The sequence below is a fragment of the Melopsittacus undulatus genome, chromosome 3, assembly GCF_012275295.1.
Source record: "Melopsittacus undulatus isolate bMelUnd1 chromosome 3, bMelUnd1.mat.Z, whole genome shotgun sequence".
Taxonomy (NCBI): Eukaryota; Metazoa; Chordata; class Aves; order Psittaciformes; family Psittaculidae; genus Melopsittacus; species Melopsittacus undulatus.
The window spans coordinates 32,364,065-32,388,643 of NC_047529.1; the positions used below are offsets into that span (position 1 = coordinate 32,364,065).

General features: G+C 36.1%; 1 protein-coding gene across 1 annotated transcript in view; it reads left to right on the plus strand.

Moving 5' to 3' along the window:
- PXDN (peroxidasin) overlaps positions 1 to 5,114 on the plus strand; it is an 81,780-nt gene extending 76,666 nt beyond the window's left edge. The window contains exons 20-23 of the mRNA XM_005153329.3: positions 32 to 152; positions 2,549 to 2,681; positions 3,896 to 4,009; positions 4,652 to 5,114. Of these exons, the coding sequence (XP_005153386.3) occupies positions 32 to 152; positions 2,549 to 2,681; positions 3,896 to 4,009; positions 4,652 to 4,774 (491 nt within the window). The 3' untranslated portion in view covers positions 4,775 to 5,114. The remainder of the gene's footprint in view (positions 1 to 31; positions 153 to 2,548; positions 2,682 to 3,895; positions 4,010 to 4,651) is intronic.
- The last annotated feature ends 19,465 nt before the right edge of the window (positions 5,115 to 24,579 follow it).

A 24,579-nucleotide genomic window follows, 5' to 3' on the forward strand; every position in this document is an offset into this window, starting at 1 on the left:
TAAAATGTTTCTAATTCTTGTCTAATTTCAGACTGTAGAACTAGAGGACAGTTTAATGCATTTTCATATCACTTTCGGGGAAGACGTTCTCTTGATTACAGCTTTCAAGAGGACAAGCCCTTGAAGAAAATGAAAATGTCCAAAACAGTAAGGTGAGAATTTTTTTTTTTTTCTAAAGAATGAAACATTTGTTTTCAAAATGGGAGGAAACTGAGTGATATAGTGGTTTTGTGAGTGCATATTATTTTTTTCCCAGTGTTTGCTTTCTCAAGTCTGATTAATGTATTTCATTTTCTGCATTTCTGCGTATTTGCTAACAGCAAACCACTTTTCTTTTTTTCAAGCTCAAATTTCTGTAAGACCCTCATGAAGAAACTCAGTAATGAAGTATAATTTGGGGGATTTGGAATGCCACATTCCTAGTGTGCTGCAGTAACTAAACTAAATTATTTCCTTTATTTCTTGGAGCTGCTAGGTCCTCCTGTAGAAATGGGAAGAAACCAAGTGTTGATAATGCTAGCACAAAACTTTATAATGATAGAGATTGCTTCTAGTACCAAAATACTCAGAGCTGAATGGAGAGCAGTAGGCCTGCAGAAAATGTTGTTTATAACTCACTAATCCTCAAAATACTCTATGTCAGTCACAAATTAACTACACAGGCTTCCTGCAATTTCCAGGGAATCAAAAACTTATTAATTAATGACATTAAATGAGTTCTGCAAGCATTACTTGTGAAGATCCTTCTAAATGAGCAAATTCGGGAGTATTCTGAATTATAGCTCTTTCCATATAGCATGTGTTCTTTTAGCAAATAAAATTATCTGCTTGACTTAAGATGGCTGGACAGACTCTACTGCCTCTTGCAAGGAAAGCAATTAGACAGATATGTAGACAGGTGAATTTATTTGAGTAGTTTATGCTCATGCAGATATTGTAGCACTGAAGAAATGCCATCATTATATTTCAATTAACTGATAGGAAACTGTCCTGAAGTAAAAGGGCCTTTTAGGTGTTTATGATTTTGGACAAGAGAAGACAGCAGCTAAATATAGCTTACTTATAAGAAAAATAAGAAAAGATTCCTTTGAAGTACCTCTTGAAGAAGGATGTTTTGCCTGTGTTTGCAAGTGAACTGTTAGAAGTTTTTTAATATACAAAATAGAAATGCACTTTTTAAAGATGCTAGTCCCATAACTTTAAAACTGTAGGAGGGTTAAATTAAATAAAAATGAAAGCAAGAAAAAAATAAGTGCTTATATCTGAAAACCAGCTTGTTTTCATTAACTTGTCATTTGACTGTGTTTCAGAAATGAAGCTCTGAAATTTATGAGTCCAAATACTAATCAGGACTACAAAATAGTAAATTTACAAAAGTTTATAACATAAATAAAGATAAAGCAACCTCAGTCCTTTAATGTTCTTATCAGTTCTCATGCTCAGTGCTATACTTAAATTGCATTCGTGGTGAGAAGATTCCACCTCCCTTTCAGCTTCTCATTCGCAGTAACATAAGCAGGTGGGGAAGGTTAAACTTTTTGTTATACAACAGCAGCTGGTTTACTTGAATTTTGGCATGTTATGGTTTTTAGAGTTCTTTTTCTTTAATTTAAATGAAAAACTATTAAAAACTAGCTAGAACAACTGCCAAGTACTGTTTTAATTTGTCCAGAAAGATTATAAATCGTGAGCCGTATTATAGATTTCTTTGCTAGTTCATTCTTTGCGTATCCATTAGCTCTGGAAAAGACATGCAAACAAAGTAGGAATGCTTGTATTGATTCAAAGATCTTAACACTGTAAGTGACTTAGTAATTAGTATTAGACATGTTTTTGATTACGTGCTTTCTTAAGTGGTGCCAAATAATATATTATTAGTTATGGACAGTTCCTTTGCTAACTGTTTCCTATTAACAATTTAATTAACAAAATTTAGTGTGCACCTTTCTTACCAAATATCAGCTGGAAACTGCTATAGACAAAAGACTGAATTTTGTGTATGGTAACCAGTACTGGTTTCAAATGTCAGTTAAAATGTGACACAGGAATATGCACACATACGCTTCTAATTTATTTATGGAAAAATAACTTTTTCCTTTCCCATATTTCTTTTAATACACATTTTTCTAATGAGCATAGAGAGGGAGAAACTAGGAATTTGAATGCAAAATGGGAATTTCATATTTGGAAGTAACATTTTTTTTCAGCCTTCCACTTCTGACTGCTTTAATATTTGGAGGCTGTTTCCCAGTGAATTTAAGGTGATGCTCTAGACCGTCAATAATGACAATTTTGTGTTTCCCCCTGTATGAAATAGATGTCTTTTAAGTAGAAGGAATACCTTGTTTCAACTGATAGTAACAGTAATCCACAGTTCACCTGATCTCAGTCTGTCTTCAGCCCAGTGGGTCTGGTGGTTTTTGTGGTTCATACAGTTCCGACATGTATTAGTTGCTTTTCATTTACATTTTTGCTAAGTGTTCAAAAATACCTAGACAAATAATTATGGGTTAAATGCATATCCTGACTTTGTATTCGTTTGTTGCAGTTCTGTGAAACAGAGTAAATATTTTCGTAATGCCACATCAGCATCTAATGAAAATACAAACATGCCCGCAGTGAATGACTTCAAAGAATTTGTTTTGGAAATGCAAAAAACTATTTCAAGCCTCAGAAACCAGGTAAGATGCTATAATGAGTATTTATTAATTGTAGATTTAATTTATAATGTTTTCCTAACACCAATCCTCTTATGTTTTTAATATTTAGACATCCACTGCAGCCAAAACCCACCACATAATATCTCAAACAAAACACAACAGAGAATATGGTGTGTTATTATTCTTTATTTCTATGTTATTTTGAAATCATACTGAAATACTCCACAACTATACCCTCTTGACTTTTGAACCTGAGGCCTTGTGTAATCATTGTATGCTAAACATGGAAACAATCTTTTTCTAAAAATTCATCTTTAGAGTTAATATAAAATGTCTTCTTCCTATCTGAAATACGTAGAATCTGTGTAAAATTATGATTAAAATGTAGACTTCATAAGGAGTCATCTGCCAGACTAAAGCTGTAAACATAGTTAAGATATAGATCACTTTACAGTGGCACAAGCAAACTCTTTATTCAGAATAAATCAGCCATAGCAGAATTCATTTTTAAAAATATGTACCATAAGTGCAGCATAGACAAATCCGCAGTAGGCAGCAATGCTTGCCTACCATAATGAAGTTCCTCTGGAGCAGCTTTTCCATGTCATTTAAAGATATGAAACATATATTTATTTGCACAGTGACTTGATTTCATCTTTGATGGTATTATTTAATTATTCTTGTGCTCAGGCAGTTTCTCTGTCTTTTTGGGATGTGAAAAAAACACAGAGGTTGTTAAAATTTATGTCTTCCTAATTACCATTTCCAGGAAGCACACAATCAGCAAAGTAAACTAATTGTATAATTCTTCTTTTTTTCATCATTAAGGAAAAAATAGAGATAGTAAAATATCCAAAAATATCCAGAATTTATAATTAAGTTGGAGTGGTTTTTGTTTGTTTGTTTCTATGTTTATTTAATTTCATTTTCAGTTAGACATTTTTGAAAGTTTAGATTTGTCTTTCCGTATGTCATATGCAGTTTTCTTCCCTTTGTATGCTCTAGCTGTATATTCCAGTGGTAGGAAAGATGTGTCTTCTGTTTTCTTTTGAAAGGCTATTTCCATATGTATTACCCAATTCCAGTCTTTTAGCATTATGAAAACCAAGTATTGAGAAGAAAAACCCAACAGCTATTTATCATAGGTTATGTAGCATGAGAAAAAAAGACAGAATACCTTACACAAATAAAAAGCTTTCTTTGATTCAGTTGCTAACTTTTTAAAATATTTTCAGATAAAAAAACTTGAATCACACCTCAGTAAAACTGATTGCACTGATGAAAAGGGTAAATCATATTCCAGCAATGAAACCTGGAAAAGGGACCCTTGCACTGTGTGTGAATGCAAAGTAAGTATGTGGAAATCCATTTTGAGATAGAAATTATAATAAGTTTTTTCTTCTAAAACAGCAGTTCCAGTTTTGTGCTTACTAATTTGAGTAATAGTTGCCAATTAGTTTTTTGTGGATCTTCAGTTATTTGGTGCAAAAAAATTATATTGTTCAGATATCCCTGCCCTTGAAACTGGCTTGCAATCCAGCCTTTATATGTTTTTATTATATTTTCATTTTCATTTATGTATAGTTGTATTGGCAAAGTTAACTGCAAAGTGAGAGGCTTCTTGAAAAAGTCCACTAAAATGCATAAAAAGCAATAAAAGCTCATCTAACTTGGTGCTAGTTTTTAATTTTCTCTTATCATGGTAAAGCTTACCAAGAAAGGTAGTAACAGAAATATGTCAGTACTCAGAATCACAGTTTTATGCCTGAATGTTAGCTAAAGTGGTGTACTGCTCCATGAAAGGTGGTATAACAGAGAGAACCTACTCATGGTAAGTTTATGCCAAAATAAGCTATGTGGAGTTAATCATATTAGCCAGGGTCTTAGAGAGGATGAATGAGAACCTATTCTTCATTGATATGAAAAATGTGTCTCTTGTTTGGAACATGTAGCTAAGTATGCTCTGGTTTTGTTACCTTTTCCTGACACAGGCTGGTCAGATAACCTGCTTTGTAGAATCATGCCCACCAACTGACTGCGAAGCACCTGTGAAGGTTGAAGGAGATTGCTGTCCAGTCTGCTTAGAACAAAATATTAATAAAAAGAAACCATAAGTCTGCTTTTTAAGAATTTAGGGTGCATACTCCTCAAATCATATCAATGCCTGCTGATGGCAAAAACAGGTAACTACAGTCTTAACAACAGCAAGAAATCAAGATTTACGATATTCTAATGGTGCTGTAACAGTGTAACATAATATATCATTTTCTTTTCTGCCCATGAAGGTAATCACAATGCAAAAATTAACAAAAGGGAAATGAGCAAACAGGTCAAAGTTAATTGTGTGTTAAACTTCTCAGGTCAGACAAACTGGTGCTACTTTAAAAGAACACTGTCAGGTAGTTTTACATACCCAAAATGGCTGGGTTTAAGACTAACTCTAAAACGGACACTTTAGTTAACAACATTAAAAGTTTACTATCCCTTTTCAGTACCAGTCTGATGTTTAGCTCTTTGTTATTATTTAGCAAATGCAGGGAAAAGGAAAATATGAGGTCACTGTGCCCAAAGTAATGCCATAGAGGGTTAGTTTTTGCAGACACTTATGTATGGAAATTGTTGAGTCACACTAATGTTTCTGTGTCCAGGCCAGCAAGAAAATAACCCTACATGACACCTTTCAACATCCTTTCATTAATGTGAGGAGCAAAGCTAATCAATATTTTCAAGCAAAAAAAGCTAGAATTAATAAGGAAATAGATATAAATGGAATTGGAATGTACAGAAAGGAGCTGAATGTGTATTACAGATGTAATTGACAGTGTTCCTCATTCTAGGAAAACATACACGACAGAGTAGCATTTGATCTAAGCAAACATAACCTTTTTTGCCAAAACATATCTAATTGCTTGGCAACTATTTTTTGTTGTTGTTGTTTCATCTATTCTAAGTCATTGTAAATGGCATTGTCATGACCATCCAGTCCAGTTTTAAAACATTCTTCTCATGATCTCAGATCAGCTCACTCATTTGTATGGCCCTGTTTTGAAAATGTGAAATGATGTCACATGCCATGTTGTATACAAAGATTCCTACTGATTCATTGTGCATGCTGTCAATGTATGACATATGTTCCTGATTACATTGTGGCACTGTTGAAAAAAAGAGCAATCAAAATTAAGCATCATGATTAATTGTGGATTGACTACTTTTTCTAACAAGGTATTTGATTTTTTCTTTTTTTAATCTTTTTTTTTTCAGTTTCATCTAATGCATATATATTTTTACCTCAATATTTTTATCATTCATGTTAAAAAGGGTCTGCCAATGGATTTATTTCCCATTAATAATAATGTTTAAATTTATAGAGTATATGTCTACGCTAGCATTTCAAAGTTGTGACATTTAGGATACAATTTAGAATAATGAATTACATATTTTTTACCATGAATTATATATTATATTCAGTGAAGGACAACTATCATACCTCATTTTACATCTTTTTTGTGTTTATTCAGAATTGATTCTATCCCTTAACACTTAATATGTTAGAATTTATTGCTCTGTCCTTAAGTCCTAAGTCAGGCCTGACTAGAACCAGAGCTCTTGTTTAGTTATATAGTTCACTGACTTCTGATTTTTTTTTGTTCAGATTTGGGAACAGAGATTTGGGTATCAAAGAAATCTGCACAAAATTAAGCATTCTCATCTCAAACATTTGGATTATGTAAACAGACTGAATACTTAATTATCTAATGGCAGATCAAATATCTGTCTAATAACTAACTTAGCACAGCAATATGAGTTCCATTATAATAATTTGGCACATAATTTCTCTGATTACTAACATTAATAATTTCTAATTTGATAAACTGATACCATGACACACATTCAAACTTTGGTGTATCTTTAAAGCTTACTACAGAAACTCGTTTCATGCTATGGTAGGAGCAATATGTACATGTGAGTGGTGTGTTGAAGGTGTGTGGTACACATGGAGCTACAATTTATATTTTTAAGACTATTTTAATTGATTTTATATACAGTGTTTTGACTTATGTAATTTTCTGTTAATGCTTTTAGAAATTGTGTGTGGCGAGCATGTTTGAGTATCATATGGTTCCTAGAGGTTGTCACTCCTGTATTTCTTTGATACTCTGGTATTTTGTTGACTTTTGTTGAGAGTCCAAACCACATGTCTCGTCCTGTAATTCCAACTCAGATGGAACTCCCATTGACCTATAGCAGGAATTCCTCAAAGAGGAAGGATTGCAGAGCTAAACCAAATATAATTTAACTGTCTAAACAGTTAAATAAGGCAGTAATACATCCAGCTGGTTACTACTTGCATTCTTTTATTCCAATTTTTTATTAAATAAACTTTCTCAAGATTTCCGCTTATAGGAGAAGAGAGTTTCCATTTATACATTATAAAGTAGTACCTTATATCTGATTGTTCCTTTTCTCCAGCCTCCAGAGTAAAGTGAGAGGTTTTCTTTGTTGTTCACTGTTTATTCCTATGGTATATAAAATGGGCTTAGGAGTCTGGATATGCTTAAACAACTGCAATATGGGGTTTTATTCTGCCATCCATCCAACTATAAACCATTGAGGAAAAACAAGTCTTTATCCACAGCTTAAAATGTAATCAGTCATGGGTTGTACTAATTCAGTTTTATTGCAGTGTCTGCAGAATCAGCATTGATTTTAGAATTTCTGGAACAGTGGCCAATGGCTTGATGACCATTTCCTCAATATCCACTGTGAGAATATTGCTGTAATATGTTGCAAATTTTACATATTTATTTTCTTTTTTGATGTTACCTAAAACAAAGTCTTTGTTGTTTTTATTTTAATCAGTAAATTTACCAAAGAACTGTTTGCACTGTATAATGAATGCTTTTTCAGTTAAAATAAAATGGGCCACATTTCCAAGTAAATTCCAAGTGATTTCTTCTTGAAATGTGTATTGTTTATGTAGATTAATTGCTGAATAGTGCAGTGTGTAGACTTTTATCAAAGATCCATATAACTTATGCAGGATTATCATGATAAAGACTGTTTCTGAGAGCTAAGCAATGAGCTAATGAGTCATGTAGGGTCAGTAGTTCTGTAATATTATGACACATAGAATTAATGTATCCATTCACTATTCTGTTCTAGGTGATGGGAAGAAAACACAGAAAGGATATTTAAAAATACTTTTTTCTTAGCACAAATGTGTACTTGAAAACTCTTAGTGCTGAACATTTTTCCCCAGTTTTATGGGAATGTCACAATACTTACAGCCTGTTCTTACACATTTTCTTCACTTTTCCACATCTTCAAATAGATCCAGTCATGAATTGTCTTCCAATGTACATGTTTCTACATTCATTCCTTATTCACATTATTTCACAAATGGATACGCAGGTTCATGAAATCTTAGCTCAAAATGGGTCTTCTGTGCAGAAGAGATCTTCTTACTTATCCTATCTTGTTTCTGCATCACAAGATAGGAATTACTGTTGAACAAATGATGAATTACTCTCATCCTTTGGAGAGGTGTTAGGATCAATAGGTCACTGGGTCAGTTCCTTTGTTAGAGCCACCTAAGATTTATCTTTCTTCACAACTTCATACAGCAGAGCATTTTGTGATACAATATCATTGCAATTGCTATAATTTTAAGTTGTCTTAGAGTGAAATGGGAGAAGTTAAAGATGGACTCCAAGACATAGAGTTAAGAATTGTTTTCAGGTTGCAGTTAACCGTTCTTCACTATAGTTTGAATATTAATATTGCATAAGGCAAATCTAGAAAAGCAGAGCTGCAATAGGTTCATTTATGTGTTTCCATCAGGCTGCTGAAATATCCAGTTGCTCTTCCAAAATGTTGATGAGTAGCATTCAGTCACTATCCTATAAAAATTTTAGGGCAATCAGATTGTTTTTTGTCCCCAAATTCAGATAAAATTAATTTGGCAAAGTACTGGTATACATTTTTCTAGTACCTTAGATAAGCATGTGTGTTTCTTTTAACAGACATAGTTAGTTCGTAAATTCCTAAGGCTAATCTGATAATACTGAACTATTTACATTTCTATAACTTCTTTTATTTTTTTTTTGAGAGTAAGCCAGGCAGAGACCTGAAGAGGTTTTATTTCAGTAAATAGGTTTGTGTTATTACAAACAAGACCAAAGCCATGGCAACATGGTTAATTGCCAAGAAGTTTTCTTACAGTTAAAACAACAAAAAATAAACTATGAAGTTTAGTTGCAATTATCGTAGCTGCTTAGTTTCATGCAGTAGTTCCTTTCCTTTTTTTTCACATGTAGCCTGCTGTGACATGGCAGGGAAACTTCTGCACCTCCAACATACTTTTCTACCTAACATATTTGCTGTCCACCTGGCAGTATTATGAATGGTCCTTTCACTGTGCTTTAGTGTTCCAGCCTGGTAACAGACAAAGCAGAGTACAGATCAAATATGTCTAAGTTACAGGAAGATCTGGCCAGCTGTGTTTAGCTGAAAAGCCATGAATTAATATCTCTGTTTAGATTCAGAAATAGAACAGAACAGAAATTCCTGTGATAAAGGAATACATGTAATTGTTGCATTCAGTAAAGATGTTTGTGTCTTTGATGCCTCCCCTAGTGATACAACTTTACATTCCCAAAATTCACATGCTTTAAAAATGTTGCTGTGTTGCCAAAATAAATCCCATGGCCTAGTTATATCTTTGTGAGATGTTGTCTGTTGTTAACTTGGCTTACAGCTATTCCAAGGATCAGCACAGTAAAAAAGTGTCCACACGGTAAAAAGGAATTGGGAATTGTCCTGAGAAAGGGAAAGAAACTGTTACTTTGTTTTGGTGGGGAGAAAGAATGAAAGATGAAATAGAGTATTTTGATTTTTTTTCAGGCAGAATGCAGCAGTTCATCAGGAAGGTAGGAACTGATTACATATACAGAATCAACACGTATGCTAGACTGCAATAGAGAGTCCCCAAGCACTGGAAACCAATTTCACTCTATTGGGCCAGCTATGAGAGAAAAGAGTAAGGCAGGCTTTTAATCCCTTATCTTCACTGTGAGGCATTGCCCCTCTTGCAATGAAGATCACTTTTGAAGATCACTTTTTCTTTTTTCGTCCCCTGTGCTTTCACAGCTAAGAGACTTAAATATGATCTCAAGACTAGAAGCCAAAAAGTTTATTGGGGTAGACTATCAGCCTGACCCCTCAGAATGGCAGCACCTTAGCCGATAAAAAAGGACTTATTCAAATGCCTAGATGGGATTCTTTGGACAGGGGTTCAGAGTCAGCCAGTTAGAAACGTTATCCAAAGGGCCGTACTGTGCTTCCTGTCTTTTTCCTGTGCTTAGGTGACAGATTTGGCACTGTCATGAATTTCCATAATAGCGGTTTCATACTTCCAACAAACTCTGCTCAGAGGTACCAAGCTGAGGGCTCATTCTTTCTTAAGGTCATCCTTACCATAGAAAACCATCTTCTTGCTTCATGTGAGAGGCAAGTGTGACAGCTTTCATGTATAGAGAACAATCCCAGTTGCTGAAGGAATACTCAAGCTGTTTTAATCACGGGTTTTCTCTCCCTCTGGATGAAATTAAGTTATTTTGCAACCTACGTTTTCACTTAAAACCTGAAATGCTAACACAGAAAAAGATTACTTTTGTTTTAATTAGGCTTTGTAGAAGGGGCCTTCTTGTATGCAGTGCAGCAGACTGGAGACACTGTAGGAGCAGAATAAATGTTTTCTTTTAGCTGAAGTGGCTTGGCATGGTTGCATGAATAGCCTAACTTGTTGCCAGGCTATTCTCTTATATTGAGAGTATTTAGAGATTGCCATGGGATTATATCATCAGTCAATTCAGACAATACAAATAATAGGTGCTTTGAGGTCAGAAGATAACAGCTTATTTCTGGTGCAGGCAAATGTTACTGTGGATTTTAAAACTTTCATTTTCACCTTTTTTAAGATGAAGGATTTTGCATATTGAGAATGAAGAATTCATTATTCATATTCATACAGATCCAAAAGCTGCTTTTAGCTGTTTTCTAGCCCCCAGTTTTGTTACTGGGGAAGTTCTTTATTGCCCCATGCATGATTTTGCATTTAACTGTGCTACACTAATTGGTTAAATTCAGACTAGAAAGCAATCCAGATTAATCTGTAATCGTTTTAATTTTCATTAGGGAAAGTAATTTACTTAAGATTTCAAATCTGGTATAGACATTCTGGTGCAGCTGTAGGTGAATCCCTCTTTTACATTCTTTGTAGCAAAAATCAGCCAAGTATGACTGACCATACTTGAGAGCAAGAAAGTAAAGGAAAAATAAAAGCTGAGCTACTGCTTCCTTTTTGTGGTGAAAAGTTGTTCACAAAAGGAAAAAGGCTAGTGGCAGTCACTGGCTTTCCCCATCTGCTGCTGTTTCCTTCACTCTTGATGCACTATTTAAATGTATGAAAGCTTTGAGAGAGAGGCTTTGACAGGAAAGTCAGAATTTATACTGTAGTAGCATACTGTGCAGGTTGTGTGTTCCTAGTGATAATCTTGTCTCTCCTTTCCCTTTCAGGCCACAAGCTTGTCTGTATTGCAGCCTGTAGCTCTGTTTTTAATTTAACTTAAATTAAAACAAGCATAGCTCACACTTACAAAAAAGCAGAAAAATATAGCTGGGGGAAATGTTTATATTAGAAGTTTAAAGCATTTGGGCTACATGAAGCTGTAACTGTGGTCAGGAATTTTTGCATATTTTAGTGCTGGATTTGCACCACTGGAAAATAAAATGCCTTGTTGGCCTACTGAACAGCCATGGTTTGCAGATGTGGGAACTTCCCAGTGCCAGTGAAGTCCGCCACAGCTCTGGAAAATTATTCACAGATGAAGACTTGAGTTCATTCAAGCCTCGGTGTTTCTGTTGAGACTAACACTGCAAGTAAGTACCATTCTTGGTGGGTTTTGTGATAACTGTTTCTTTGCAAGGGGTTAGAAAGGAATATCTGTTTTATGCAGAATTACAGATAATGGTTTTGCTTCTTAGCTGTCTTCTAGATTAGCAGTATTTAATATTTAACTGGCCACGTTAAAGCCTGTAGTATTTATTATTTGTCATATTTTTATATTTATATATGTATACACAGAAAAGTTGCTTACAAGGTATTTTTTTTATTAATTACTACTTTAAATGGTTAAGAAAAAGGGATATTTTATGTAGAAAAAGAAAATGCAAATACCACAGCAGTCACACGTTCATTTTGTAAACCAAAGATAGAGCAGTTACTTATTTCTAGAATACAAACAGAGTGTTCATCCCAGACGTTACAGAAAATGTTCTAATTTCACAGATACTTGCACAGCAAGCAGGATAGTAGTCCTGACTGGTCTGAAGAAATCTTAGAGCAATGACTGTGCCAGCTCATTTCAGTTGTTTTAAAATCATGCTCTTTAATTTTCTTATGGGATCATGGAAAATTTGGGCACTTAAGGTTTAAGTTTTTAATTAGGTATGATCTTGCAAAAGTGCTATAGAAACTGCTTCCTAAATGTATCAACATTTTTTTATTTTGCCTTCCTATCTTCAGCCACCCAGGTGGGGTTCTTTTCATTCTTAAATCCCATAAAAATCTGTTAACAGGAGGTAAAAACAGGGCTGGAATCATGTCTCTGCTAAGCCAAAGTGGTAATGTCACTGACACTGCATTATTGGAACTGCAAACAATCCTTGTTGGGCCAAGGGTTTACTCCAAATAATGATATACCTGTAGTTCTGGATTTTGTACGTTAAGGAGAAGGAATATGGTGTTTTAAGACAAGATCAGGAGATCAGTTTCAATTTCAGTCTACTCAGGTCAGTATGACAGCACTGAACAATATATTTGTATTAGGAAGAAATCCTATACTCTGTAGCATTCCAGGCCTGTGTTCTGACTCTACATGTCCCCATACAACAGAGCTGGATAAACAGAAAATTTACAGGTTTGGTGTTCCTGAGAAGAGAAATATCCCAAGGAACATGTATAACCAATTTACTTACAAATCTCTCCTAATTAGATTGCTAGGGATAGTATGTGTCTACAGTTTAAAGACTAAAGAAATTTCTTTTACAGGCGACCATCAGGTTTGTTATTTTATACTAAAAGCCTTGGTGATGTTATCCCAGATTTTTTTTTTCCCTAGCTCATTTTTATTATACAAGGTCAATTCCTGTAAGTGTCTAGCTACAAATGAAATTGAAATCTGTGTAAAAACTAACTTATGTGGTTTTGGCTAGATTTCAGGAAATCATTCACTCTTTAGAGACTATCCATAACTGTCCCAGCAGATATAGCAAGTTCTCCTAGGCAGCCTGCCAGACTGTCAAGATGATGACTGCTATCTCCGATCTCAGTTAACACATTTTGGTCTTCAGTGAAGATTCCCAAAGCTTGTTACATCAGTCTTGGCACAGCACACTGAGGAAGCATGCATGGGATTATGACTTAGATGAATACATTTCTCTCTCAGACCCTGCGTAAAATATCTGGCAATCAGGCAGAAAAAACATATTTCCCTTTTGTCTTGTAAGCTTGAGAACCTATTAGTTAAAATATCTCCATGGAATACATGAATTTCTAGTTGTAGGCAGGAAGGAAACTTCCATTGAATATGGTTTTCCTTTATCACATGTATTTTCATAGAATCATAGAATCATGGAATAGTTAGGATTGGAAAGGACCTGTTTTCTTTTAATTATGAAATACTTCATTATGAGTTAGTCTTCTGTGACTGTAGTGATTACATGTACTTATTTCTATGGTGCATATCGTGTTTTTTATGTCTATCTAGTGACACCTATGGCTTGGATGCCTTTCTCTTACATGACGCTGGTGTCCCTGCAACTAGACAAAGGATAGAAAATCGTGTTCAAAGTATTCTGACTAAGGGGGTGGGTCTGAGAAAAAACCAACATTTATGGTACCAGAGGGACTAGTTTCATAAGGGAAGTTAAAAGAGCTTTTGTCAAATGACCATCATGAAATGACAAAATAAGACAAAAATTCACAATTATTTAGAAGGAAATATTTGGGAAAATGGTAAGAATGGATTGTTTGAGGTGGTTTAATTAGAATGCAGTTTTGGAGAAGAAAAAGGGTTACTGAGCATTGAGCAATTCTATTCAATTCCTCAATGTGTGGAATAATCCCTGAAGTACGCCAAGGAGATTCATCTGTTCAACTCATAGTTAAAACTTCTACAAAATTAAGTGCAGGATGCACAAAAATAAATAAATAAATAAAAATAACATTTTGCTTATTTGCAAGAATTGCAGCTTATTTAAGCACATTTTAATGCTGATTTATTCATCAGTATCTAGAAAGTTCCATTCTTTGTGAAAGAAATACCATGGTGGAAGAACTATCTGCTGTTATTTGAAATGGGGTTTTTTTAGGTGATAAGTTGCTATTACTGTGTTATTAAATTGTATGTATCTTTGCTAATGATACTAGCATGACAGTATGATCCTGATTAGGAGCATTTTTCCCAGTATCTGATATTAACTAAAATATTCTGTACATATCAATCCATATTTTAGTTGCTTTTCAGTAGCAGCCTTTTGTATTCTCTATTATAATTCTGTTTCCCTGACCTGAAGGAAACACAGACCTTTATACTGAGAAATATATAGGCTGTTTCAGATTATTTTACAGTCTGTATGCAATATCCTGTATTTTATATGTTTTAAACAAATTATATAACTAAAATTAAACCTTAATTGTGGAAACTAGAATTAGAAAGAGATAAAATGGTTTTCAATTCTTCCAGTCAAGCTGTGAGTTATCCCAAGCAGTTAAATGGAGTTTAGGAGGAGGCTTTGCTGTTAAACAGATCAAGTGGGTTGTGTTTTGAATGAGTAAGATAAATGGGTTTGGCTGTAACATGTTTGTATAGATTGTTTATCAGAAGTGCTCTAAAGAAACCATCTGGACTGCTGGATACATAGAAAGGACATGTAGGTAATGGAGCTGCTCGCTCTCCTGTCTCCAGAGCTGCTGGATTCTATATTGATACTAGTTGACATCTTGATCCTAAAAGATGTTCTGGACCAAGCCGGAAAGAGGTGAAAACATCTCTTAACCATTGTCTAGTTAAGTCTGGAACAGTTAATTGAAGGCAGGATAGCCTTGAAGATAAGAAACAGGATGGATTTATTCTTAGATTAGTTTTTGGCATGCTTGGGAAATTAATTTAATTTCTCAAAGTTTAAACTTTCCATCCGTGAAAAACATATAATAATGCAGGTCTCTTTAAAGTCTTCTAAAATTTTCTCAAGCTTGCTAGTGGTCTGTTGTGTCTCAGAGAAAGCTAACTGATGTTCTTTCTTCTGTGTTACTTCCTTTTCCTGTTTGTGTTTCATTTTTACTATCTTTTCCTTTACTTTGAATAGGAATTTGATTAACCAAAGAAAAACAAAACTACCATTTACAAAACTTCCATGAACTTTAACCAGAAGTGGAAGTTGAGCCTTGGATCTGATAAATGCAAGAACAGCTCATTTTATGGCATGGCAGTGATGCTGCCTCCAAGGACTGAGGAATGATGAAGCTCTATATGACAGTAAATAAAGCAGTGCCAGGCTCCATACCTGCAAATTTGACTGTTTAGTTAGAAAGAATCTGCACACTTTCAGCTCATTCCAACTATCACTTTCCAAAAAATTAGCACAATCAGAAAGATCAGTTTTAAAGGGTGTCAACTTTTAGACATCTAAAAACCCCAATGGACTAGATGGTGCCTGGGATAGGTGGCAATTATGTGAGCTACTTGAAGAATACAATTCTATGCAGTTCCTGCATTAGCTGACAGTCTATTTGTATCTAGCCCTGCTCTCACTTCTCTGATGCACCCTTCAGCTTGCCTTCTCTACTGTGCTGCAGTTTGGTTACTTGTTCTTTTTCCCCTTCTTGTATCCTTAACTTCTCATCTTAATCCTTCTACTCCCATTAGCTTTTTATCAAAGTCTGCTCATTTCACTCCCTCTTTGGCTTCAAACTGGGCTAAATTGGAAGAACCAAGCATGTCAACAAGCCCCAGCAGAGCACTTCTGAGTCTAACATAAGCAGATATTTCCTGTAAACCTGATACCTGGATTATTTCCATAATACAAGGCTGACAAATGGCTCACTAAACAATAGACTTCATAAGTACACTATCATTTCGATGAAATGCTTCACAGAATTTCTGAAAAGTCAATAAGAACTGAACTGTAGTGCAATTCTCTGTTCAGCTTCACAGCCAGATCTAGTTCTATGTCCATGTAAGATGCTGAAAAACAAACTAGGACATGATATCACCACCAGATGTTGGATACATAACTTGATGTATTTCTGTGGTTAGTGGGCTGAAAAGCTGATCAAATCATTTTCCCCCTTTGTTTAAGACCAGTGATACATCTGTTAGAAATTGCACTAGGACCTTTGGGATTTTCAAATGCAGTTTTGCAGATGTAATTAATTATACATTGCTAGATAATGAAGATTTAGAATTTTGGGGGTAAGAGGAATGTATTTCATATTTTATTTTTTACTATAATTAAATGTCTTTATGTTCTAGTTCAATTTGCAGAGGGCAGGCTTGAAAAAGAAACATTTTATTTCCTCATTTTTTTCTTAAGATGTGCTAGCTACTTTCACATTAAACTCTTTACACAGCAATTGCTGACAGAGGTGGTCTTATGCAGTGGACAGCACACAAGAGCAATGCAAGAATTTTGCTAGTGTTGACTAAAAATTTGTTATAAAATCATGTTAGTCATTGCTATTCAATGTCTGAAATGCAGAGACCAAACAGAACTTCAGCTAAACTTTATATTCTCTTGAGAATGGATGAAGGTTGTTTGCTTTGAAATGTTCCAAAGAAATGCAAAAAATAATTTCAGTGGAAGATATAGGGCTCAAATGTAGTTCTTTGAAAATCCCAGTATATATTTTATACCAGAGCTGAAGCATGTAAAGGAGAGGTAGGTTCAGGAGCTTTAGGCCTTCAAACACAGCTGATCAGAGTGTTGTCTCCTTTAGAACATTATCTAGCCAAACATATCACTTTTAGACCAGCAGCTTAGTATGTTTTGTGAGGCAACTGCTTTTTACATTTGCTGCTGAAATGTATATATCTTGGCCAAAATCTTTTGTTTCTGAAAAGTGCATTTTTGTTGTATATACTATCTCCTCTCTATTCCCAGCAGTAGCCAAGAAACACCTTACCTCATTTACCTAACAGTGATGATATTTCAGGTCAATTTGTGAAAACAGTTCAAGCAGTGCCTTGTATATCTTAATATGGGAAAGCCCTTGTCAGCCTGTGAAGAAATCTTAAAACACTTCTTAAAAGTAAAAAGTTTCTCATTGGCCACCTGATAAATCCAAGTCAGCTAGACTAAAAAATATGTTTTAAATTTTCATCAACAAAAGAGAAGGTAAAGTTCAGTCAATTGCTCAAACAGTTCTTCTCACCTGATTGCTAATCTGATATTCTGTGGATATGATGTAGTAACTTCATAGAATCATAGAATAGTTAGGGTTGGAAAGGACTTTAAGATTATCTAGTGCCAACCCCCCTGCCATGGGCAAGGACACCTCATACTAGACCATGTCACCCAAGACTCCGTCCAACCTTGCCTTGAACACTGCCAGGGATGGAGTGTTTAACTTTTCCTTGGGCAACCCATTCCAGTGCCTCACCACCATCACGGTAAAGAACTTCCTCCTTATACCTGATCTAAACTTCCCCTGTTTTAAGATTTAACCCGCTACCCTTAGTCCTATCTCTATATTCCCTGATGAAGAGTCCCTCTATGGCATCCTTGTAGATGCCCTTCAGATATAGGAAGGCTGTTATGAGGTCTCCACGCAGCCTTCTCTTCTCCAGGCTGAACAGCCCCAACTATCTCAGTCTGTCTACATATGGGAGGTGCTCCAGTCCCCTTATCATCCTCATGACCCTCCTCAGGACTTGCTCCAACAACTCCATGTCCTTCTCTCTGGATTAAAATCCATTCTCTGGGCTGCCATTTGAACTTTCTTTGCAGAGATCTTTTGCTCTGAACCTCAAGTGCATACTTGAAGTGTGTCTTTTCCTCAGTAAAAGAACCTAAGAACTTAAAACAACCTCCTGAATTTCCTCTAACTCCTGCTAAAGCTGTCTAGCTAGAGCTGCAGTTTACTCTGAATTGCAGGTAGGTTTGAGGTTTTGCTCTCTTCGGTTTCAGGTTTGCAGAACAGTTTTGAAAAGTACATTCCCAAATCCTTAATGTCCCCCCAAAACCAGAACACTAGGCAAGCTACTGTGTGTTAATTTTAAGCCTTGCAAGTCTCCTGACATTTTTATTTCCCTGTAAGAAAGCAGAAATTTTATGTTTAGCTATTTGTTTTGCTGTCAAAAAGAAAATAAAAATAAATAAATTCTCTCTTATTAACCAGACCAGTTTGTGGACACCAGGGAGTCCTTTACAAACCAGCTTTTCTCAATATTTTACTTTCTTCCAGGTGGCTGAGGAAAATAATGCATCTGTTCCAAATCTCAGCAGACCCACACATTACAGACGTCACTGGAGCCTTAAAACAAACATGTTGTATAAAACTGGAAATGTTTCAAGAGTTCCCACAATTATGAATTCATCTGATACTCACTTGAGAAACATAACAGCTTGGAACAAATTATCTTTTCTAAACTAGCTAGCTGTAGCTAGGTTTTGCTCTGTGTGTGTGTGTCCAAAGGGGTAAGGAGGCAGCAGGGTAGACAGATGGGTTGAACAATACCCTGTGCTGAATCAAAAAAGGGACAGAAGAGGTTCCTGGCAGCCCAAAATGTATGACTGGGAATGATGTAAGGTTTTACTCTTCTCTGGTGGTTTGAGTTGTAGGATCCATTGATTTAAATTGTCAGTGAAAGATACATGCAAAGAGAGCAAGTTCTCACTAAGTCAAAGCAGATCCCTTCTGCCAGAATTAACTCCCTTGCTTACTTTATTGAAGGTATTTATGCATTATTTCATCAGGAATATTCCCCTTGTGACACACTTCATGTTTTAAAGAAGGTCCTGAGAAATCATTATGACCTCATGGTGGATATTTTAGCTTGGTTCTACATGGGACATAGCCAACATCATTCATATTTTCAGTGACAGGGTATTTTATAAGGTCTTTTCTTTTGTAAAGAATTTGCAACAACTTTTTATCCTTATTCAAACAACATCCGATGTTTCCCTTAAAGAAACCAGGCTGTTTTGTTATGGTAACCTCATTTTCACATGTTAATTTTTCTTTATAGATTACTAAAATCAAGTATAACACTAATCTGGCTATGAACTGTTCATTAGTACAGTTATGAATATATTGTTATATGCTACTGACATTTTTATGTTTTGGAGTATAGATATATGCTTTAGAAACCATATTAAATGTACATTGTTTTAAATGCTTGGTACAGGTATGATGTTCAAATGTAAAATCATGTTATGGACTTCAATTACTATGCCAGGTGTTCATCTTTCCCAGCTAGTTCCTCCAATTCTCTGCTGAAAATTCATGCTCCAGATTCTCTTCCTTTCCCCTGTGTTCCTTGGGAACATTTCCTTCCTGCTCTCTGAGATCTCTATAGCAGAAAACACAATTCCCTATCTTCAGTATACCAAGTTGTTCTTTTATACATTCACTTATGAGCAATTAATATTTTTTACTTGAAAATTCACATCAGATAATGCTGTGACAAGTAATTCAACTTAGTGAACTCTGATGGCAGTGCTACACTGATGGTAATAAGTATTTCTGCCCTAAAGTAAGGAAATCCCCTCATACATGGCAGTACCTTGGATGCACCTCTGAAGATGATTGATGTTAGGTGCTAAGTAAAGTGATGATATGGTCATGGAAAAAAGTGTGAATTCAGGAAATGAAGGAACAGCAACAGAGCCACCTACAGTGCTTAGGAAGTGTTTGGAGAGCTGCTAACATGTGGTAATATTACTGTGATCATTGTGTTACTTAGAGCCATGGGACTTTGTTCAGAGAACATCCAATTAGGAACCTTGAAAGAGGAGAGATTAGTCTCTGAAAGCCTTTGCAGTAGCAGGGAAATATTAATTACAGACTGAAAATTACCTCTGTACCTCAAGCCCCATCATAAAAACACAGAGCACTGGGCAAGCTCTTTATTTTTCATCCCCTTTGTGACACTTGGATTTCTGTTTGCATACTTAAAGTTATAATCACAGTGTACATTATTGCTAGGAGGCTGCAGATCATGCCTTTTCCTTGCTGTAGTCAGGAAGGGTCTGTTTTTCTCATAGCATTTTTTTCCTGTTGTCCTCAGAACAACTTATTGCTCCAGTGGTTACCATAGGGACTAGAACGACATTCAACATATTCTTCCACAGTGTTTTTGCAGGCTGCTGCACAAGCCTGCACAATTCCAGTAGCGTGACACTGTGTTATCTTTATTTATTTAAGACTTTATCTCCTCTCTTAAGAAAAAATGCATTATGAATTCTGGACAAGTTCACAAGAAGAAACAAGTAGCACTAGCCATCTCATTAGCTCATTTTTGTTTCCCATTCTCTCTTTTAAAAGCAACTTAAAAAGAAGAAAAAAAAAAAAAACAACAAGTGCCTTTAACCCTTTTTGAAATGCAGAGATTACTTTTGTCTTACCCTCTTAGACCTACAAGACATATAGATGTAATCAAGATTAGAGAAAGTTAACACAAAGGCCATTTCATTTGTGTCCTGGGAGTAATAGAACAAGAATCCTTTCTTGTTATTAGTCATTAGATCAAAGCTGCATTAAGCAGGAATGTTGTATTTACATTCTAAACTTGGGTTTCACTCAGCAAATGGCTTTAGGCCCAAGCTTTGGTGATTAAATTAGGTACTTAAAGTCTGGTGAAACACTTTAATGAAAAAAAAAATTAAAAAATACTTGACCTATGGTTCACATTTACTTCTGCCTTATTTTACTACCAAAAAATAGTTTTTTCAAAAGCACGCTGGTTGAACATGTTCCTGTTTATTTTTCAGTCACCTAATCACTTACATGTCAAGTGATCTTGGTTGTTTCAGTGCTTGGGCAAAGATGCAAGGCACTTTAAACTGTCCTCTGCTTGGCCTACAAAATTTCAGGGATCTGAAGTCACTCAGCAGCTTAGAGACACTTTACCCTATCTTTAAATGAGTACCCTCTTTAAGTGGAAACTTGTAAAATTGTTCTGTAGCTCAATCAGTAAAACTTCTATCTATCTCTAGCACTTTGATATTTTCTTAAATGTTTTCCTTACATTTGCTAGGCTTTGGCATTGTAAAAATGGTATTCTTTTGAGAAATAAAGGGAAATTGAAAATGCTTCAGAAAGGTGCCAGTCTAAACTTGCCCTTTCACTAAAGTTCACCTTCTTGTGTGATTAACTGTATGTCTCAAACTAGATATTCTCTGAAGCTGACTTTCCCTGGGCATTCTCTGTAAAGCTGACCCTTTTTTTCTTATATTGTGAAGGCACTTTAAGGCCATAGGTCAGGTGATCTGGCCAAGAGAGAAGAAATAAGGCTTAATTTCTGGGAATGGGTCAGGAAATTATAGCAGCCCCAGCAGAAACCTATTTATAGAAAATTTCCCCTAAGAATGGAGCACCTTTTCAGATACACTTGAGACATGTGCCTGTTTAAAGCTCACTGAACAGCCAAGTTTCCTCATGCAGTCTCTAGGCTGATGAATATTAGCTCTGCACTGCAGAGCTATGCCACACCCCAGCTACCACAGCTTTTTCTGCTTCTTTCTTCCATTTGAATCTTAAAGCAGATTTTGCCTCTGGATTAGAATATGTTGCATGTGTTTGGAGAACTTCGCATGTTCGGTATTTGCCGGACACTAAGCAGGAACCAAGTTGTATGTTTAATCTGATAAATCTCACATCCCTGACTCTGTGAGCTGTTCACACTATGAGGTTACGTGAGAATTCATGCATACTTGGATGCGATGGGCTTCTAAAAATACCATACTCCAATGTACATGCACACTGACAGCAGAAATGCCAGACATTCCTCACTGCTCAAGGCTTTTCTATTGAATGTGTGTGCAGATGAAAAAGAAACTAGTTCATGGAATAAAACCACCTCCTACTAAGGCAGTGTTCTAAGAATTCATTTAGCAGGTTTTTTTGCTGATTTTTCATAGATTCTTCGTTTCAAATAATTGGCAACTGTGGCCCAAAGTTCTATAGGTCTTCTCCTGCCCTTGGCTATTCAGCAAACTTGACTGTGAAAAAAAATCAAAGGGAGGACTGCAGTCAAAGGAAATTTGTTATTGAAACAAGAGTGAATCTGCTTCCCTGCCATACTTTCCATGGACAAAAGGGTATTTCTTTTTCCCTCTGGTACCTACGGTGGCATGGCTTTTGTTAGAAAGTTAGTCTGCCAGAGTTACAGCTGTACAGGATTGCCTGCCAGCTTTTGCAGCCAAATGGTCTAAAGCAATCCGTAACAGCACAGCTGTCTCATAGTACAGTGAGGTGAGGAACACATGATGAATAGCTAAGTCTGTGTTTGTGGGTGAAATGGGGAAGGAGAAGAGATCAACGAGGCTATTGCAGAATGCAAGTAATACAAATTATTCTGAGAATTTTCTGTCAGTTAAATGAGCTATGCATCTGATAGTGCCTGAAAGAACAGATGGATTTAAACTAGGATGCCGCATTCAACTCATCTGTCACCAAGAACGGCAGGGAAACATTTTAATTCCCAGCTTTACCATTGCTGTTATGCTTATGGCATTCAGTAAGATCCTAAAGTTGTAAGATCCCATTTCCCGTTGACATGCAGCCATATTCTCAATAAGCAACAATTCTCAGGAGAATTCATGAGAGTTTTCCAAAAACACATAACTGTTAAAAAATATTTTGGCACGGTCAGTTCTGCCACCAACCCAAACTATAATTCTGGTAAGAAACATTCAGGCTTAAGCCAAGACTAAAAATCTTTCCTTCAGCCCATATTTACTAATAAATATATCTGATGTTTTGCTATCAGTAGAATTAGCTATATTTGAATTCAATAGTAGTGAACAACTCATTGCATTTATTGAATTTTATCTGTCATCTTCAGGACTTAAAAGTTGCTATGTAGAATTTTTTAATACAGGTAACCTTAAAATCAGTCAGGTGTGTGTTAAATCGAGAGTGTGATATTCTTGATTCCTTTGAAACATTCCATGCCCTGAAAGCACCAACAGATCTTACTGGCCCTGCACAGCCTCCACAGGGCCTCACCAGTCCCTGTCTGTAAGCTCAGGACCCAATTTCTGTTCAGCCTGGGGCTCTCTGTCCTTCCCTAAAGTGTTTTGCAACTCTCTCTGGAGGCATTTCCCTGGCTCCATTTCCTTTTGCTCCTGATAGGATCCCCAGCATCTGGATCTGGGGGTGTTGATGGACCCTGCTACTAACCCTCAGCCTGTGGAACTGCACCCTGATGCTGATGGTACAGCTTTCACTGGATCACCATCGACTCCCATGCCTTTAGGCTGTTGCTGGCCCTTGCTACTACCTGACATCAGATTTTGATCAATGGATTAGTTTTTATTTTCTGATTTAAAGAGAAGTACGTTTTGTGTACAACTCTGCAGCACCGTTTAAACTTCATCCGACAAACATCTGCCTTTAAAGAAACAGGGAAGTGATCAAGTTTCTTCATGAAATTATTTGTGTAGTTTGCCTCTGTTTCAGACTCAGTCAGCTCCTTACGTGGTGCAAGCGCTCTTTGTACAAATGCAAGCTGATACACAGTGTAGAGGAAAAAAGGTTACAAGATTGGCTGTCCTCAGTATTTGGCAGTAGCTCCACATTTCCAGAGAGCCTTCTCCTGCCAAAAGTCTAGCTCATGGGGGTGAGCTAAGCAGTAGTGATGGACGAACTGGCTGCATGGACCCTGCTCTGGATGCACATGCATGGGAAAAATAAATCATAGTGGCCAAAAGTCTTTTAGTAGGGATCAGCACCAGAAAAGGCCTTGTATCTTTCTCTCCTCATTCTCTTTGTTATTCTTAAAGGCAGAAAAGTGTAAGTCTCACCAAGTATTCTTCCCTCAGCCCTATTTAGATTACTCAGTCCTAATTCCTTCAGTCTTTCTTTTTTGGCCGTGTTTTTAAGACCTTCAGTCATTCTTGTTGCTTGTCTGGACTGACCCACATTCTTCTTGATCTACACTGCCCAAAAATGGACACGGTACTTCCCCTGAGGTCATACTACTTACAAGTGGAAGGAAAGAGTTACTTCATGTGTTTTGCAGACAAAGCTATTGTTTATCTATCCCAGTATGGTATGTTCTGGTTTTTGTAGCAGCCTAATATTAAATCATTTTCAGCTTGTGACTCACTATAGCTCAGAGACCCTTTTTCTGAAGCACCAGAGATCATAATTATTCATCCAGTCATTATACAGCTGATTGCTCTTGCTTGTGTGCAGAACTTGACATTAATTCTTGCTGAATTGCAATGTAGCCTTCCCTAGACAATTTCTCTAAAATCGCTCACTGATTCTGCTGTAAGCCTATTTTTAGAACCACTTTTGTTAACAGAAGGTGGTTAAAGCCACTGTCACTGATGCCTCATTACCACAGGTAATGTAGGCAATGCCATGTCTGTCACTCTGTATTAAGGTGACCCAGACACTGATAGCACTAAAGACACATCTGTTTAGATGCTTGGGGGTAAATATCAGCTGGCATTTTACTGCTTTAACTTCCACTGCAGGCAGTGAAAATATGTTTCAGTGTGATTTCTGAGTATCTGAGGATTCCTTACTTAACCAGCCCATCAGCACAGTCATTCTTGAATGTCATCTGAGAAGCCCTAGGCTGACGCAGACTTCTACAGGAGAATGAAAGAGGGCATAAAGGAA